This window comes from Python bivittatus, unplaced genomic scaffold (assembly GCF_059951505.1).
Source record: "Python bivittatus isolate LINGU-HERP-01145 unplaced genomic scaffold, Pbiv_v1 ctg000060_np1212, whole genome shotgun sequence".
Lineage (NCBI taxonomy): Eukaryota > Metazoa > Chordata > Lepidosauria > Squamata > Pythonidae > Python > Python bivittatus.
This window is the reverse complement of record NW_028277044.1, coordinates 15746870-15765551: the sequence shown is the minus strand read 5'-3', so window position 1 is coordinate 15765551 and position 18682 is coordinate 15746870. Positions and strand designations below refer to the sequence as shown.

At 36.4% G+C, this 18682-nt stretch overlaps 2 protein-coding genes across 6 annotated transcripts in view; one reads left to right on the top strand and one right to left on the bottom strand.

The window, feature by feature from the left end:
- Positions 1–242: 242 nt before the first annotated feature.
- On the top strand, positions 243–6535 carry ATP4B (ATPase H+/K+ transporting subunit beta). The gene is made up of 7 exons (XM_007422953.4): positions 243–416; positions 1833–1961; positions 2758–2871; positions 5007–5206; positions 5594–5650; positions 6159–6245; positions 6344–6535. Exons 1-7 carry the CDS (start codon positions 305–307, stop codon positions 6503–6505), a joined length of 861 nt encoding a protein of 286 aa, XP_007423015.1. The 5' UTR covers positions 243–304; the 3' UTR covers positions 6506–6535.
- Positions 6319–18682, bottom strand: part of TFDP1 (transcription factor Dp-1) — a 34855-nt gene continuing 22491 nt past the window's right edge. For 4 of the 5 annotated variants that reach the window (XM_088136543.1, XM_007422955.4, XM_007422956.4 and 1 more), the window contains exons 10-12: positions 15661–15827; positions 14034–14115; positions 11397–11959 (exon numbers count right to left, since the gene is read on the bottom strand). In XM_088136543.1, coding sequence (XP_087992669.1) covers positions 11809–11959; positions 14034–14115; positions 15661–15827 — 400 coding nt within the window. In that variant the 3' untranslated portion in view covers positions 11397–11808. Of the gene's footprint in view, positions 7858–10595; positions 10678–11396; positions 11960–14033; positions 14116–15660; positions 15828–18682 lie in introns of those variants that run through there. The other variant, XR_015795406.1, reaches the window with a different exon arrangement.

Sequence of the window (18682 nt, the reverse complement as noted above, 5' to 3'; positions counted from 1 at the left end):
CTTTGATAACACCTATTGTGTTGAAGGTATCACAAGTTCTGAAAAATAAGTAACATCAAGAGAAAAGAACATTTGATGGCTATTAGCTTTCTGTTAACCAATCAAAAAATTTTGCTTATCAAGTTACCTTAAAAAAAAAAGATTGTGGGCAGGTATATGCTGTTATCAGCTTTTGCTGGTGATGGATATAATCTGTATGACCTTCAGAGAAAAAGGGTATAAAACCAAAATAGATATCTTGCCAAATCCTTGGGCACCAGTAGAAGAGCTTGGTTTCTGCAGCTCCTAGATCTCAAGGTGGAAAATGGCAACTTTAAATGAAAAGAAGACCTGTAGCCAAAGAATGGAAAATTTCCAACGTTTTTTATGGAATCCAGACACAGGACAGTTAATGGGAAGAACTTTGATTAATTGGGGTATGTGTTAACAAACATTAAAAGAAGTATGATTTTAGAATTTCTGGAACTTGTTTTAAGATCAGTAATGAGGACTGAAAGCTGCTTTACAGAACACTGAAGTCAGTTCCCCAAATATTTGGAGGAGCTAGAAATTAAAAATAATTTTGAGAACCATGCTAGCATTCAAGTTAATATAAATTACTTATATAGAGCAATAGAATTGAAATGATTCCAAATGCCTTCTCAACCAGACTGGCTTTCACAGCTCTTCTATTTCTTTTTAAATGCATTCATTCAAAAAGAAAAACATTTGAAAACTTTAAAATCTAATTTGATTATAAATGTTTTCAAATGCCTTCTGTAGCAAAGGCCAAGGATTGGATAAGGCTTAGGACCCACTGTATCCTCAGCTTTACCCTACTTGGTTTCCAGCTTGCCCTTTCAGTCATTTCAGAAATTCCCAGGCTTAGATTTCTGTTCATCTCAGACAGAAAACTCCAACACAGTTTATGGCTGCAAATATCCCCAGAAACCACAGGGCTGCTTCCTTGGAGATGAGACAACTGGCTTTGTAAATTGTGAGCAGAATAAAACATTACTCTAAAAGGGCCCAGAAAACAGAAAAAGAAACATGTCAACATTTTTCTCTTTGGTCTTAATTTGGAAACAGGTTCTAGGAATGCAAGGTGTGAGAGTGTGTATGTAGGGGACAGCTGGCTGAGACTATTTCTGATTTGGAATGGCAGACCTCTTTATGAAAATCTCAAATGTAGTTTGCTATCTGCATAGTACTAACATATTTTTCTTGGTGCTTCTAGTTGCTTAGAGCTGTCCTTTGACTTCCAAAGAATCTAATTCCTTTTTTATTCACCAATATACAATTCCTGAAGAAGAAACTTAACTGGTCTTGAGAATTCTCAGCAGGTTACTGAGCACTATTTGATAATGCACCAGTCTGTATACATAAACTTTAATCCAGCTCTAGTTACTTATAGAATTTCTCTTTCCCCCCTTTAGAATTCAATAGTTGTCACATTTTAAAATGTGTATTTTTCAGAGTAAGGATTAACTAATACCCTCTGCCAGAACTATAGCTTGGAATCAGTTTGGAGATTTTCAAAATTTAGAGCTGAAAGGAATTGAACTCTACTTTTAGTTGTACAGCATGGTTTTGGTAACAAAGGAGTGCATTTGGTCATCCCAAGTCTAGAAAGCAAGTAGCACTGATGTTCTAGCCTCCATATCCTTCTCCTTCCCACTCCACTCATTATTTAATTGCAGGAATTCCAGTGCTGAGCGCATTTTGAACATAATACAATTTGAACTACAATTTCAACATCTGATGACATGCAGTAATTTGTTTGAATTAAATTGAGCCAGATTAACAGACATCCTTTTATTTTTTAAAATCTATTTTTTATTGTTTTCTTACAGTATGGATTAGTCTTTACTATGTTGCATTCTATGTGGTAATGACTGGGCTATTCTCACTTGCTATCTATTCTTTAATGAGGACACTTAATCCATATACACCGGATTATCAAGATCAATTAAAATCACCAGGTATTTTTACATTGTTTCCCATTTTGTTATTAAACCTATATGACCCACAATTATTTGATGGATAAGGTAAACGTATCATCTAAATTTATGGGATAAAATACTATGAGACAGAAGTAGAACACAGAAATTCAAAACTGCTCTTCAAATCATTATGAACTGTTGGTTAAAAGAATAACCTATACTCTATAAACCCAGCTTGATCTCAAATAATTTTACTTCTGAGTAGACATGCATATAAGGGGAAAAGACCTATCAAATGCATTGAGATTTGTTGTATAAATACTGTTTACCAAAAGTATTTTTAGTTCACTTTTCATCCTAGGACAATTATGGTATATAACAGGAATAAATCTATCACACTACAGAACAATAAAACCAACAGCTTAAGTACAAGAAGAAAAACAGCAAGCAAAAAGCTGCGTTGTACCACTTTATATGTATAAGTTGTTTTGCATTAAAAAACATCGCAAAGAATGAACTTAAATGAAAATGAAACATAATGGTATTACATCTAGTGATGGATAAAGTCTGCATGTTTAAATAATCAATGGGCATTTTTATTAACTGAACCTTGCATTCTACAAGACTGCTTTAAACAAACAAAAAAACCCCATCAGTTGACAGAAGAACAAATGTAATTTGGGACTATATATTTCTGGACATCTAAAGACTACATTGCTAGAAACATATTTTGCATTTAAATTTTACTCCACACTTGATTTTGTAAAAAAAAGACTTGATAAACAAGCTGTATATTTTGTATTTTTATTCTTTTATTTTTGATTTATCACTAAAGGAGTGACATTACGACCAGATGTATACGGAGAAAAAGGATTGGAAATTTATTATAATATTTCTCAGCAGTCCTCCTGGGATGGTTATATTGCAACACTTCAGAACTTTCTTTCAGGTAAAGAGAGAGCAGTGGTATGCAAACAGGATATGACAGTGTAGAAGTTTTATTAAAAATTTGAAGGTTACAGAGAAAAGGAAAACAGAAATTTGAAAAAGTTTTATGAAATATACACAGGTTAGTTTGAGTTTCAGTTAACAAAGTATTTGCTGGAAATTTTTTTTACCAAGACTCCTGCTTAAAAAAAAAAAAGATACAGGACAATATAAGGTCTTCATCTTTTGAGATAGTGGCATTTTAGTAGAGAAGACAATTTAATTACAAAAAAAGGGCAATTAGCTTCCATTGAAAGCACCACTGAAGATAAAAGTGTAATTTTTCATATACCAGAAAATCAATTTTCAGCTTGCATTTTACTACAGGTAGTCCTCGCTTAATGACCATTCATTTAGTGACTGTTCAAAGTTACAACAGTGCTAAAGCTACTTATGACTGGTCTTCACACAGTGCCCATCATGTGATCACAATCCAGAAGCTTGGCAACCAGCTTGCACTTATGACAGTTGCAGTGTCCTGGGGTCACATGATTGCCATTTGTGACTTTCCCAGCCAGCTTCCAGCAAGCAAAATCAATGGGAACCATGTGATTGGCTTAACGAAGAGTGATTAGCTTAACAACCACTGCAAAAAAATGTAGTAAAATCAGGTGTGGTCATGTGATGCCTCACTTAACAACCGTCCAGCTTAACGATGAATTTTCCAGTCCCTATTGTGGTCATTAAGTGAGGACTACCTGTATATGATGGTATATTATCTGTAAATAAAATGTCAATGTGAACTTTGTTGTAACATCAGCAAAAATTCTATGCACATAGGGTCATTTCAGTGGGAAACCAAGCATCATATGAGCATAACAAGCACCCATACAACTTTAAATTAAGATACTGATTTTTTTGCCAATGCAGATTTATCAAAGTGCAAAGTAGAGCTAATCTACTGATATTAGCCACATCTGAAGCAAAACACCATGAAGGGAAATAAACCCAGGGAAATGAAGTGATACTGCATTGAAATGGGTTTTGTTGGATTTAGTGCATTTAAAGACACTTTTGATAGCACTAAAGCCTTTTGTCTTGAAATTCCATCAAAAGCAGGTCGGAAACTGAGGGTGATATGCAGTAAGGTTTTTTTGGCCTATTGAAACAGTTAGCAAAATAGAGGGATGATGTCCCCTTCAGTTCCCTGTATCACAAAATCTACTCTGAGGAATTGGGAGGGACAATGTAACAGATTGGAAGGCACAGTGGAGGAAAAACACTGAATTTTTATAGTTGCTTCTGAGTGCTATTGAAAAAGTCCCACTTCTCTTCTCTTTATTTGTCCTAAACAACAGATGGATTACTCTGGAGTTTTGTATTCATTTTGGAACTTTCACATATATTCTGAAAGTTCTACAATAGTTCACAAAATGCAAAGCTACCACTAGAATAAAGATATACAATTCAACAACCAACACGAAACAAACAAAAAGCAGCATATTAATGTAACATTTCGCAATCTGGAAATGTTGGAATCACGATTACTGTGGTGGGCTAGGAATACTGAGTTAAGTCCCAGACATCTGGAGAGCACCCACTTTGGAAAGCTGCAATGGAGTATAATGGCCTTTGGGCAGTTATCTTTAACCAGCATTTTCAAAGTTTCCCTTCATAAAAGTGGCCTACCACATCAAATCTGCTGCTAGGAGGACCCACATCATAAGACAGAGGTCACCTCTCAAATGCACAGGAGCTTTGAGCTTGTTTAGGAGACATTTCATTTTGGCTAAGAGTGATGTGAGTAGTAACTGACTATGGCTTAGCATCATGCAAACCAGGCCATTATGACTTGTTCAGCATTATATAGGAGCTTGGCCACTCCCTGATTTAGTTGGGAACCAAAAAATACTGGGCAGCTGTTTATAATCTGACTCATCTTTCCCATCTGGCAAGAAGTAGTTAGGCTGCTGTTGCATATAATAGCTGAAGTGACCAAGTAACAGAAGCTTTGAAAGCATTAAAAGGCAAGAATAAGCACATTTGAAAGTATTACATGAATCAAAATCTAGAAATAAAAACCCTATCCACAGCTATTTATTATTTATTTCTACCTGCTGGTGGAAAATGCTTATTTCTCTTCTGCTTTCTCTCTAGCATACAATGAAACTATGCAACAAGGCAACATCAACTGTACTCGTGAAAGTTATTACTTCCAAACGACATTTGATGCTCCAAATAAGGAAAAATATTCTTGCAAATTTACAAAAGATATACTTGAAAACTGCTCTGGTGTGACGGATCCCACTTTTGGTTTTCCTGAAGGAAGGCCATGCTTAATAATAAAGATGAACAGAGTAAGTATAATAGATGCTAAAAGCATAGTTTAACAGCAGCTACTAGGAAGGGAAACTTTGCTGACAGATACTTTATTATTTCTGCACTCAGTGTTCTGCAAAGGATACAAAAACATTATTAGAACATGAGCCTGCAAATGAGGGAAGCTTGAGTATGCCTTATTTTAATAAATTCTCATGACATCCAAGAGAGGAAAACAAGTTTTAGAGTAAAATACATAGAAAAAGCGAAGTACGGAGATCAGTTGCAGCAATCGCAAAAGGATGGCTTATAGAAATCCTGTGTTTGGTGGATATAATCATTTAATCTCTACAGCTGCCTAATGACTGCACTTTGGTTTATTAATGCTAAATTACAAAACTCTTAATAAGGAAATTGTATTACAGATTATCAATTTTCTCCCTGGCAATGGCACTGCACCAAGAGTAAACTGCACAGCTCTGGTAAGTGTGCATTGCAACGGTCTCCAGATCTTAGGCAGCCCACATAGAGCCCAACTGCGAAATCCAAATACTAGCAACAGCTTTTCTTCCTTTGTCCTCATGCTGCATAATTATCACCCAAGCTGCTTTTTCCTCAAGGAAGTTTCAACAGTTGTTTTGAAACCTGTCATGTGCTCAGTAAAATTATTGAGTAGTTTTATTATTAATCATATATCTAAATTGGCACGTGAAGCAAATCTTCTTGCCTCCTGAGGTTTGCAGAAATTGTACGATGTATGATGGCACAGAATGCAGCTGCCATTTTACTGAGATATTATCAGACATGTCCAGTTCAGTTTTAAATAATGAAACTTTACTTCCAAATAAGACTAATTAAGCTCACATACTTAAGGGAAAACATGACTATATTACTATATGGTCCATTTTCACACTGTGCGATAGCATACATTGAATCTAGATGTTAACTCATACTAGTGTTAACACTTACCTTATTTATGATCATTTGAAGGATGCCAGCCCACTTGAAGTGGCATATTATCCTGCAAATGGAACTTTTAGCCTTCACTACTTCCCTTACTATGGACTTAAGGCACAGGTATGTTTTTTTCCCTTCAACTTGTTCTATGTTATATAATAGGTTTATTGCATATATTTTAACTTTATTAACATTTGTTGTATTTATTTCCATCTTAGCCTAACTACACTAATCCATTGGTAGCAGTGAAACTTCTCAACATTTCTTTAAACAAAGAACTACACATAGTATGCAGAGTTATTGGCACTGGAATTACTTCAGATAACCCACATGATCCATACGAAGGAAAAGTAGAATTCAAAATTCGGATACAAAATTAAGCAGGGTTCATAAAAACTTTGCATAGAGTATTTATGTATCATGTAATTTTTTATTGGTTATTTGTATGATTTCAATTTGAATAAGTGTATAGTTTATAGCAAAATTAGTCACAACTTTAAGAATCAACTGTATAAAGTTTCAGTATCTAGTATGCTTTATTAGAAATGTTAATGTGATTTTTCCACACCCTGAGAATACTAAGTATGTACCTGGTTTACTATACATTTGATAATGGAATATGATTCCACTGGAGATATTTAAAGCTATGCAATATGAAACTATTTATATATTGAAAAAATATTAAATGTAATAAATTACTTGTGGAATAATCCATACAATAAATTGGGCAGGAAGAAAAATATTGCTTTGCATCTCAACATAACATATCTCAAGAGGAAAATAATAACTATTGTATGAAAGAAACATATAATGCAAAAGCTGGTAAATCAAATATGGCTCCTGAGCCTCTTTCTTTCTTTGTGACCCTAGAATCCCCAAAACAGTGTTGGTAAATTTGGGCAGTAAACTGAACCTTGGAAGGATGATTTTCCCCAATATTGATGGAAAGCAAAGCTAACTAATTCACTTGATAGTATTAGCACACCTAGAAGAAGAAAACCAACAACCATCCAATGCCGTTATGTCAGCAACTGTAACAACTTGGTAACCCAAAAACACAGACCCTAGATGCAAAAAGGTTGCATAACCCCGATCTAAAGCTATCTTATGTACTGCTTTTTGACTACTGTCTAATTTGTATTATATTTGTATTTTAAAAATTGTCAATTTTACAGAGGCCTCAGTGGAAACTTACTTTGAATTTCATGACTTAGCATGTTTTAAAGTGGGCTTGATGCAATTGTGTGGGACAAGCTACTTAAAAGCATCTAGATTATCTTAATATGAAGGCATTTTAGTATTTGAAACCTACCTGACAGACACACTTCTCTGTATATATCAAGTACATGTACTGAGCCAGATCATCTTCATAATGAATCTTCAGCAAATTCACCACCTGCATGAATTTGTAGGCCTTTTTTTGTTCCAATAATTTTATTGATATTATACATGCTACAGCAGCCAGCAATAATTTATCATAGGAAAAAAATGACAAAAAATGGGTAGGTAAAGTGGAGACAGGGTGTATGGGGAATTAAAAAGAAATTATTGAAACCAGGTAAGTATGAGAAAGAGAGGGAATGGGGTAATACCAGAACTGGTGCTATGATGGCAAAGCCCAGGACGTTGCAGCCACCTCTGACATTCCTATATTGCTCCATCAGTGATAAAGCAATCTGTAATGAAGATGTCCATCAGAATTCTGTTGCTGCATCTGCCTCTTGCTTTTACACTATGGGAATAATACCAACCTGCTGTATCAGTGTATATCAGTAAAATGTAAAAAAACATTTAGAGTTATTGATATTTGCATTTAACATTCTTTTAAATTATGAGCTTGGTAAAATGTTTCCTGCTCTGGAGAGACATTAAAGCATCAGTAAAATCCCACATGCAAATGGAAAGCATGTTCATGCATGCAGGGGAATCAGTTCTTTGCATATCTTAACAATGAACTTGAGAATCTTCTAAGATCCGTAGTAGTAAGAATGACTGAAAATGGTAGAATGGGGAGAAAAATCTGTGACATAGTCCTACATATCACTAAAGTGCCTCAATTCCTGCTGTATGTTAGGATTTCAAATCTTTGAATGGGTACATACAGTCAGGTCCAGAAATATTGGGACATCGACACAATTCTAACATCTTTGGCTCTATACACCACAATGGATTTGGGATGAAACAAACACAATGTGCCTTAACTGCAGACTGTCAGCTTTAATTTGAGGGTATGTACATCCAACTCAGGTGAACAGTGTAGGAATTACAACAGTTTGCATATGTGCCTCCCACTTGTTAAGGGACCAAAAGTAATGGGACAGAATAATAATCATGCATCAAACTTTCCCTTTTTAATACTTGGTTGCAAATCCATTGCAATCAATCACAGCCTGAAACCTGGAATGCATAGACATCACCAGACGCTGGGTTTCATCCCTGGTGATGCCCTACCAGGCCTCTACTGCAACTGTCGTCAGTTCCTGCTTGTTCTTGGGGCATTTTCCCTTCAGTTTTGTCTTCAGCAAATGAAATGCATGCTCAATGGGATTCAGGTCAGGTGATTGACTTGGCCATTGCATAACATTCCACTTCTGTCCCTTCAAAAACTCTTTGGTTGCTTTAGCAGTATGCTTTGGATCATTGTCCATCTGTACTGTGAAGTGCCGTCCAATGAGTTCTGCAGCATTTGGCTGAATGTGAGCAGATAATATTGCCCGAAACACTGCAGAATTCATCCTGCTGCTTTTGTCAGCAGTCACATCATCAATAAATACAAGAGAACCAGTTCCACTGGCAGCCATACATGCCCACGCCATGACACTACCACCACCATGCTTCACTGATGAGGTGGTATGCTTAGGATCATGAGCAGTTCCTTTCCTTCTCCATACTCTTCTCTTCCCAGCACTCTGGTACAAGTTGATCTTGGTCTCATCTGTCCATAGGATGTTGTTCCAGAACTGTGAAGGCTTTTTTAGATGTCCTTTGGCAAACTCTAATCTGGCCTTCCTGTTTTTGAGGCTCACCAATGGTTTACATCTTGTGGTGAACCCTCTGTATTCACTCTGGTGAAGTCTTCTTTTGATTGTTGACTTTGACACACATACACCTACCTCCTGGAGAGTGTTCTTGATCTGGCCAACTGTTGTGGAGGGCGTTTTCTTCACCAGGGAAAGGATTCTTCGGTCATCCACCACAGTTGTTTTCCATTGTCTCCCGGGTCTTTTGGTGTTGCTGAGCTCACCGGTGCGTTCCTTCTTTTTGAGAATGTTCCAAACAGTTGTTTTGGCCACGCCTAATGTTCTTGCTATCTCTCTGATGGGTTTGTTTTGTTTCTTCAGCCTAATGATGGCTTGCTTCACTGATAGTGACAGCTCTTTGGATCTCATCTTGAGAGTTGACAGCAACAGATTCCAAATGCAACTAGCACACTTGAAATGAACTCTGGGCCTTTTATCTGCACATTGTAATTGGGGTACTGAGGGAATATCACACACCTGGCCATGGAACAGCTGAGAAGCCAATTGTCCCATTACTTTTGGTCCCTTAACAAGTGGGAGGCACATATGCAAACTGTTGTAATTCCTACACCGTTCACCTGAGTTGGATGTACATACCCTCAAATTAAAGCTGACAGCCTGCAGTTAAGGCACATTGTGTTTGTTTCATTCCAAATCCATTGTGGTGGTGTATAGAGCCAAAGATGTTAGAATTGTGTTGATGTCCCAATATTTCTGGACCTGACTGTATCTACTCCTTGAACAAACCCCAAAATAAGGAAGTGAGCACTCATTTGATGTGACATACAGTACTTAGAATAACTGTCTAACATTTCATACATAGAATGAAGCATTTTATCCTAATAAAATACATCTTTTTTAACCTGTAAAGTCCCACCTTATTTTAGGCTTATTCAATTCTGAATACCCAACATTGTGACTGTGGGTGCCAATGGGCCCATAGACACCTTCCTTGGTAGTCAGCAGGCTCCATATATTACCTGATTTTATTTAGTTTAAAATTTAAAAAATAAAAATAAAATTCTTTTAATTTAAAAATGTAATGGGAAACTAGCATGCTGCAAAGTGCCAGCCTCCAGCTGAATATGTATTCTCAAGGAATAAAATATATACGAAGAAGCATTCTTAAAAAACAAAAACACAAAGCTGTAGGCCAGTGTTTGTTTAGAACTGTGCCTGGTGATAAGACAAAAAAGACAAGAGATAAGTTGAGATGGAGAACATTCCGGGAAACTGGAAGAGGTCTTTTGGAGCAACCTTACCAGTTCTGTTTCTGGTAAAAGTGTATTTTATGATTGGTCATACAATGACAGATATTTCTGGGAGGATCCTGATTTATTCACTTACATATTTGTACGGTTGGATTCAGTCTCACAAGAATCTAGAAGTCATCAGTGCATGCTGTTGCCTCTCACCATCTAGATATAGATATAAATATCTCCCTACTTACCCATTAAAAGAGCTCTGAGACTCTTCCATACTGAAGAACCAGATGATAAGTCAAACACAACAAAGCAGAAGGTGAAAATAATCTTGATTAGAGAAACAAAATACTTGTTAAAAATGCCCACGCGTGTTTTATTAATAAAAACTAATAGTGCCACAATTAAACAAGTAAAACAAACTGCTTATATACCATAAAATATTACAGAAAGTTTATTTGTGTTTCAATAAAAAGACTACTGTCTTAGAACAGGCAGCTGACAGTATTTGTGCAGTTAATTCTGTGTGAATAAATTTAAAAAGACTACCACCTGTCCTGATTTTTTTTATAAAAAATGAAGTATTAAAAGTGATTGACAAGTTTTGAGTTAAACATAAAACATTCTCTATATTTAATTTCAACTTTATAATAGATTACTGGAAGATGTTTATGAAACAAATATAAACCATTTGTTTCAGTACATGTCTTTTATATGATAGACTTCTAAATATGTAAACAACTATGTAACAAATTGTTTCCAAAATCTGCCTGTAAGAAATCAGGCAAATTTTCATCATAAGCAAAACTCATTCTAAACTTTCAAGACATTTACACAGCTATACCAGCCTGGCAGTAAACATTTGCCCCAAAATTATAACTCATATGTTCTAACTTCAGCAAACATAATATATAGAATCTGATGGGATTACAATGATCAGTATAATTTTAAAAAGGGAAATAAATTCATACAATTTCTGCAAACTAACATTTAAAAAGATGCTTTTCTGTTTGATTCTTTGGACATGGCATGATCAGCAAAATATAACATTTGATTACTATATTTCAGTACGATGTCACCTAAATGCACTCTAAATAAAATGCCATTCATGTATGCATTTTGACAGGTGGACAGCTTTTATTTTCCATTAAATGTGGCTACATTTCAAATTTTGTGACAACATTTAGGGGCAAAATGCATTTTCCTTCAAGTTAAAAATCCTAAGCAAAAGTAAATAAAAGTTCTGCATTAACACACTGGTATCAACACACACATCCTCATCACATGTAAAAAAATCTACATAAAAAACAAACAATTTTTACTTTATTGGAGGTGCAATTTTCTAAATTCAGACTCTTACCAGTATCTCCTTGATGGGACAATTTTTGACAATCTCTTCCTAGAATTTATTCCTGACGCTTGCTGAATTTTAACAATAAAAAAGTCTACAGGCAAAAAGTATCAGTCATCATCATCATTTTCATTAAAGTCATCATCATCATCATCGTCATCATCCCCAACATAAGACACTGGTGTCTCTACTCTGGAGCCACTGTACTGAGATCCATTGGAACTTGTAGCCAACATTCCATCTCCTCCGTTTGAGTAGTCGCTGCAAAACAAGCAAATTGTGTTAATTTTTCAGTCCCCCCCCCATCAATATATTAAGCCAGGAGAGGGTAAATCTAGACACCTAAGGCTAAGTACAACCCTGCGCTGAGGCCAAGTACCAAAAAATTATATAAATTATTTAATTACAATTACCCAGGTATCTTGACACTCATATTGAAAGTATATAGGGCAAAAATAGTCCCAATACTGACCTATGGTGTGGAACCGTGGGGCCTTACAAAAGCCACCTCACTGAACTGAACAAGTTCAGAACCGTTGTTTAAGAAGCATACTGGGAACTGACAAACAGTATGTCAGCCCCCACAGTCAGAGTAGAACTGATATTCACTCCATATACAGCCACTCAGCAATCAAAGTTTTTACCTATTGGCAGGGGATCCATTCAATGGACCCTGATAGACTACCCAAAATATGTTTAGCTGAACAGATAAGTATGGCTCAGCCCACCTCCTGGGTAAGTCAACTTACTAAAGTTATTTTACAGCATGGGTTTTCCACCCAATACTAATTCTCAACTGCCTCCCAGGCAAAAGAAATTTTTAAACAGAGAGTACTAGATATCAGTGCCCAAACAGACATGGAGTTATTGTCAAAAAACCAGATCTTTAAACTGGTTGGCTAAGAACAAAACCGCTTTCCAAACCAAAAAATACCTGTCAATGAATTTGAAGCAATTCCTAAGACGGGCCTATTCTAGAGCAATATTTGAGTTGCTGGATTCCATGGCCAAATATGGGCGCTTCCATCACTTGCCATATCATGAGAGGATGTGTATATGCGGTGCCCCAGCCATCTAAGATATTGCTCACGTTTTATTTGATTGTCAGCTGTAGAATCCCTACTTGAAAGAACAGCCCACTGGACTTGAATCGCAGATTGTCCTATTTCCTCATGAGCACTAACATATACACTGTTAGCAGAACTGCTAAGTTTATAGACAAGGCAGTTCAGCTAAGAATCCGTTATATTGAACAGATCAGGGTATTGGGTAAAGGTGATGTATTTATCTGAACGTTGTTTCTTTGTATTTAGCATGTATGTATTTTATTATTATTGTATTTTCTTTTACCTATTTTATCTTGGAAACAGACCTTGCATTTTACCTTTTTTTAAATATGGTCATAAGACTAATCAATCAATAAACTATCAAACCCCAACCCCCTGTCAAATACAATCCCCAAGCCCTTTTTTGTGACTTCCAGAATCAACTCTGGCAATTTTTGCTAAACACTGGTGTGACATGCTTTCCTGTGAATTAAAAAAATGTAGCATAAGCCCTAACATAATCTCAACATTTTAAAAATCAAAGATCTCTAACTCCTTTCAAAATGCAAAGACGAAACAAAAAAGGAACCCTCCCCCCACTTATTCTGCATTATAACTTCACTATGACCCTTGGATACCCAAAAAACTAAGCGTGCCTTTCCATCATTCAAAGGTTGCCCATCCTTGTATCACACTCACCCCACATTGTACAGCATGTAAACAACACTAAAGAATCATGCAAGATTGTTAATGGGATTCATAACTGCTAGGCCTTCTTGTAAGAGTAGAGATGCCAAAATCCATATGACAACTTGAAAGAGCCAAGGGTTAAAGTATTTTATGTCTCTTTGCTGCCATCTCAAGGCAGTCCAGATTTTTGCAATCTAGATATGGCAGCCCTAAGAATTGGGTAATTGTTTTCTTCATTTTATATACATGTTTGAAGTTCTTTGATGTGTTTTCAAGTTTTGGAAGGTGTAGGCACGAGTAGGCAATCTGGCCCTCATCTGGTTCCAGCACCTTTGGGGGCCCTCAGAGGAGCCTACAAATAGCACTGTAGAAATCCAGTGGCAAAATGGCCAATTTTGGAAGCAGAAAAGGAAAATTTCTTAAGATGCCTTTTCAAAAGCAGTTACATTAAAAGGTTTCTCTAGATATTTACTTATTTTAATTAAATAAAAGATTCAACATAACAATTAACAAAAATAAAATAATATAGTCCTACTATTTAGCAGATGACACTGGGTCTGTGAACTAGTTTTTAAACACAAAATACAATATTATCTAACCTGTTGGAAAATCTTGTCCCATTTGAAGCTGAACCTGATGAGGATGAGACATACACATTGCTGATTGATCCCTGAGCCATTTCTGTAAGACAAAGAAACATCAGGAATTAGGTAGCAGTCATTCTATAGCATACGTATCTGCAATCCAATAAAAACTCCATTGAATATATTTTACATATATAGCATATTAAAAGTGAGCAAAAAAATCATGCAAATGAACTGTAACATGTACACTATCTTGACTTTATTTTAAAGCATTAAACCATTTCAGCACAGCATTAGTCAAGGAAATACAGACTAAATTCACAGATGTTAAACAATCTTTAACAATGGTTAAATCATAATCGGCTGAATACACACACAAGTTTATCCAATTATTTTCAAACTTTCATATCTAATGTCCCACCAACCGCTCTATTGGTGAACCTGGGTTCTAGCTTCATAGAACCAAATAGCCACTCTTTTTGAGGGGATTTTTATGTTTACATGTTTTTTTCTATAATAATTAATGAGAAGCTTTAAGGGCATAAACATGCAGTAGTACCGTTTGGAGTAAATTTTACTGCAATGGCTTTAAAAGGCCAACAAAAAGGTCAATTCCTTTAGTAGCTGAAAGGCAAAAGAAAAACTTGAGGCTGAAAAAGCCTAGCCACACTTTGTGAGATGTGGTGTGCAAGAAGCAGTAAGAGGGAAGGAAAATAATGGGAGGAACTGAGGACAGAGTTTTCAGCAGCTTTTTTATAAAGTAGCAAAAGGGTGAAAAGGCCCAGAGGGAGCTCAGTGGGTGCAGGTCAAAAGAAAAGGACCATGTGCAGGTGGTTTCAGGCAGTGGCGCAGAGGGGAAAACTGCTGCTTGTCTGGTTACTTGTTGCCTTTCCCCCTCTTTGCAAGAAGTTATCGGAACACACAAAAAGCAACTGGATAAACTCTGGGGAAAAGCTTTCCTTCTTTTGTTCTGCTCTTCCAAAGCAGCACCTGAAGCTTCTCAAACAAGTCCTTTTGTTACCTCAACCTGGAGCAGGTGCAAGTCCCACTCCTCAAGCCTGAAGAACTGAGAGGGTTGTGCCATGCCTCTCACTTGGATTCCTTCTGTGTACCCATCAGCATATGTGTACCACTGGTTCTGAAACACTGCTCTAAAACACAGACCCTGGTTTTGCAACCACAGGAAATGCCTGGGTCAATACAACCTGCTAAGCTAAAACAAATCAAACCATGTTGTTTCTATACAATGTGTGAAACTAGTAATAATTTACACTATTGAAGTACAGTGAGCACCAGATGAAAAGGTAGCATACTAAAGTGAATCTAATGTATTGATTAGAATGTGGTGCAATTTTTTCTAATGTTTTCTGAACTAAACATTACAATTATATTCCAAAATTACTATGGCTAGCAATGCAGAAGATAAAATCTGTATTATGTATCTTGTGGCTGCCAGAGTTGTATCAACTCAACCATTAATATGGTCCAGCTACAACTGAAGGTATTTTGGTAACTGCATAGTGAATAATGTTTATATTATATTGCATTGTGTATCATAGTTGTGTTAAGTTCCAATAGCAGCTTATTTTCTTCTCAAGTTTTATTTCAAATTTTAAAAAGGAGTAATTTTATTTAACTTTACCTGTCACATATGGTTCAAGAGCTTTGGGAACCAAACTCCTTGCATTTTTTAGATCTTCTGCTGAGCAACTTCCAGATTCCAGTCCAAATGCCATTCCCATGCGCTTCAATACTTCAATATCATCATGTATTTCAAATGCATTATCAAAATTAAATAGATACTCAAACCTAAAAGGAATGAATAGAAGGCCGATATATTGTATATATGTCTCAACAATTTTCTTCTAAAGCATTCTCTTCCATTAAAATGTAAAGTTTGAAAATACAGGATGCTTAGATAGTGTTACATTGTTTAAATGCTTTTATTTTAGAAAATATTGAGTTTTAACTGTCTTCTATACCCTTTGGTCCAATCTAAACTTATACTGATCAGCCCTATGCACAGTGCTTCCAAAGCAGCTGCACAATTTACAGAACAGTCTAACCTTCCACTGAGAAACAGAATAATGTATAAATTTTAGATGATTGATTTCACAGGCAGTTTCCCATTCTTTGTTTGAATTTACAGAAGTAGTAGCAGAGCCATATAAGGAAGAGAGAAGATATGAAAGAGCAGGATGCTTGGCACCTGTGCTGCCTCCCTCCTATTTGAGCCTTCTCTCCAGCATCCAGAGAGAGTTGCTTATAAAAGCTGCAACCTTGAAACAGGTGGGGGAGGAGTAGCACATATTTTGGAAGGTCTGCAACCAGCAGCCGCCGCCACCGCCAAATAAAAGAATGTGCTTTTTTTTCACAGAGACTGAAGGGTCCAAAGGAAAAAGAAGCGGCCAAGCACAACATTGGGAAGGTATAAGTGTTTTACATGCTGCCCATTAATAAAGAAGAAAAAAAAATAGAAGAAATCCCTGAGAGGATTTAAAGACAGACCAAGGTCTGTAAAATACTGTTGTATACTAGTAATAGTAGTATAATAGCAATAGCATACTAGTAATAGTATAATATAGCATAGAAGTAATAGAATACTGTGTATAGTATAGAGAAAATTATATAGTATCATTAGTAATAGAAACAGTGTAAGATAACAGCCATAGAAAAAACTTGCACGTTTGTATATTTTACTTTTGTTTCTTGGATAGTTTTTTCAAAATAAAATATCTCCCCAACCCTTATAGGGAAAATATAAAAATCCAAGTGTCCAAGGTCTAGTGCTTTTGGTGAATCTTTTGAGTCTGAGTCAATCAAATTGGGTACAGTTTAAAAAGAATCTGTGACAGAGGACTTCACTTTTTTTCCCCCCTTCTCCACATTCTAGCTTCTGGGTAACAGCATGGGGAGGCCCATGGAAGATATGACTTCTTCAGGGCTACAGCAATTACTTGTATCTCTGCTTATTGTTATCCTGCACAACAAAGAGCAAATTGTGGGGTGGGGGGGAACTGCTTTCCTGCTCATGCCTCTTTTGCTGATTCTACTGCAACTTCGAGATTAAGTGCATATCGGGTAAAAGCTGACTGGAGAAAGCAAAGGGAAAAAATAGTAATTTCTGATTTGAATTCTGCTTTTAGGAGATGAAAACATGAAATTCAGGACTTCAAAACTGAAAAATTGTATCAGTTTTATATAGGTTCTGAGCTGGTTCAAAAGATAACCAAAGGTGGAATCAGAGTTCTCTTAAAAATCTAACATGCTAGTGAATATGACATTAAAATCTGAAAAGCACCATCCTTACTATGAGACAGTGCAGCACGGGCAAGTGTAACATTTGAATTGCCATAGTACACAAGTACGCCACTGTATTTCTCTAGAATGACTTGGCTGTGAAAATGTGGGGGAATAAATAGGAATAATTAGTTGCAGAATTTAAGGTCTCATTTATATACAGTGCGTACAGAACATAGACATTAACTAATGTTCAGTTTGCAAGAAAGAAAAGCAGACTAGTAATGGGTGAGGAACCTCCACTATTCTGCTTGGACTGAAGCACTGAATCAATCCAAATCTTGCTTATTGTTTCAACTGGCTTATGGGGGAAAAGGTGGTATTGGATTTTTACCCCGCTTTTTAATATACATTAGATGGGAGAGGAGAAAACTGGTTAACTCCCTCTAATAGTACTTCTTGGATTCATCATATCTGTATTCACACATGGAATCCTGCCCATTCCATATCCACCTACAACAATAAGAGATGTAGAGATATGGAGGCAAGATTCTACCCAATCCTCACTTCAGAAAACCAGCATATCAGAGAAAAACTGAGGCTACCATCCTCACACCCAAAGATGGAACTGGAAGGTGGTTGGAGTTCTAATAGTATAGAAAGAGAAATTGCAATATAGTTGTACATGTGGTCTGGATTTCAGGAGCCAATTTCCAGTTTGGAGAAATAATAGGCAGATTTCTGTCCAAGGGTCAAAAGGAATGCAGGACAGTTAAAAACTTCTCAAAAACAAGATATTGGAAATGCAGTTACATATCATTCCAACAAGGACAAAATTGAAAACAGGTTAGAAACTTAGAAACACTGCCTATGTGGCTGCACAGAAAATGTTCAATCAAGCCAAGATGGGTGTGTACCACCAAGTAGCCAAATTTGTAGAAAGAAAGACTGAAGTATAAGAAAAATAGTTTTGCAAAGGAAGATAAAAGCAGGAAAGATTTTTTGGTTGTGTCAGTACACAAAGGACTAAATACAAAGAAATGGGCCAGTTGTTGTAGGATAGTAACAGGGAGGGGGCAGAGGTTCTCAGCCCCTGCTTTGCCTGTCTTTTCCTCAAAGGGGGAATAATTGATGGTTTCACAATTGACAAAAACAGATGACAAAATGTGGGCTGGATTAGCTATCATTTGATAGATACTGAGCCGGTTGAATAATCCTTCCCAATGAGTGTACAACAATGGCTCTACATCAAGTTGGAGGGAAGTTTTGAGTGGATAGACTATGGGACTCTGTTCTAGACCCTGTGCTATTCATATTTAAGTATCAAGATTCAGGAGGATCTTCACAAGTTGAAATCCATCTTGCTGATTTCTGCCCAGTGTTCCAACAGAAAGATGCAAAGTGCTACACATATGGGTAGGAAA

Coding starts and splice junctions, on each gene's coding strand:
- ATP4B (XM_007422953.4), top strand. CDS start 305: ATGGCAACTTTAAATGAAAAGAAGACCTGTAGCCAAAGAATGGAAAAT. Junction 417..1,832: donor AAGAACTTTGATTAATTGGG/GTATGTGTTAAC, acceptor GTTTTCTTACAG/TATGGATTAGTCTTTACTAT. Junction 5,207..5,593: donor TAATAATAAAGATGAACAGA/GTAAGTATAATA, acceptor ATTGTATTACAG/ATTATCAATTTTCTCCCTGG.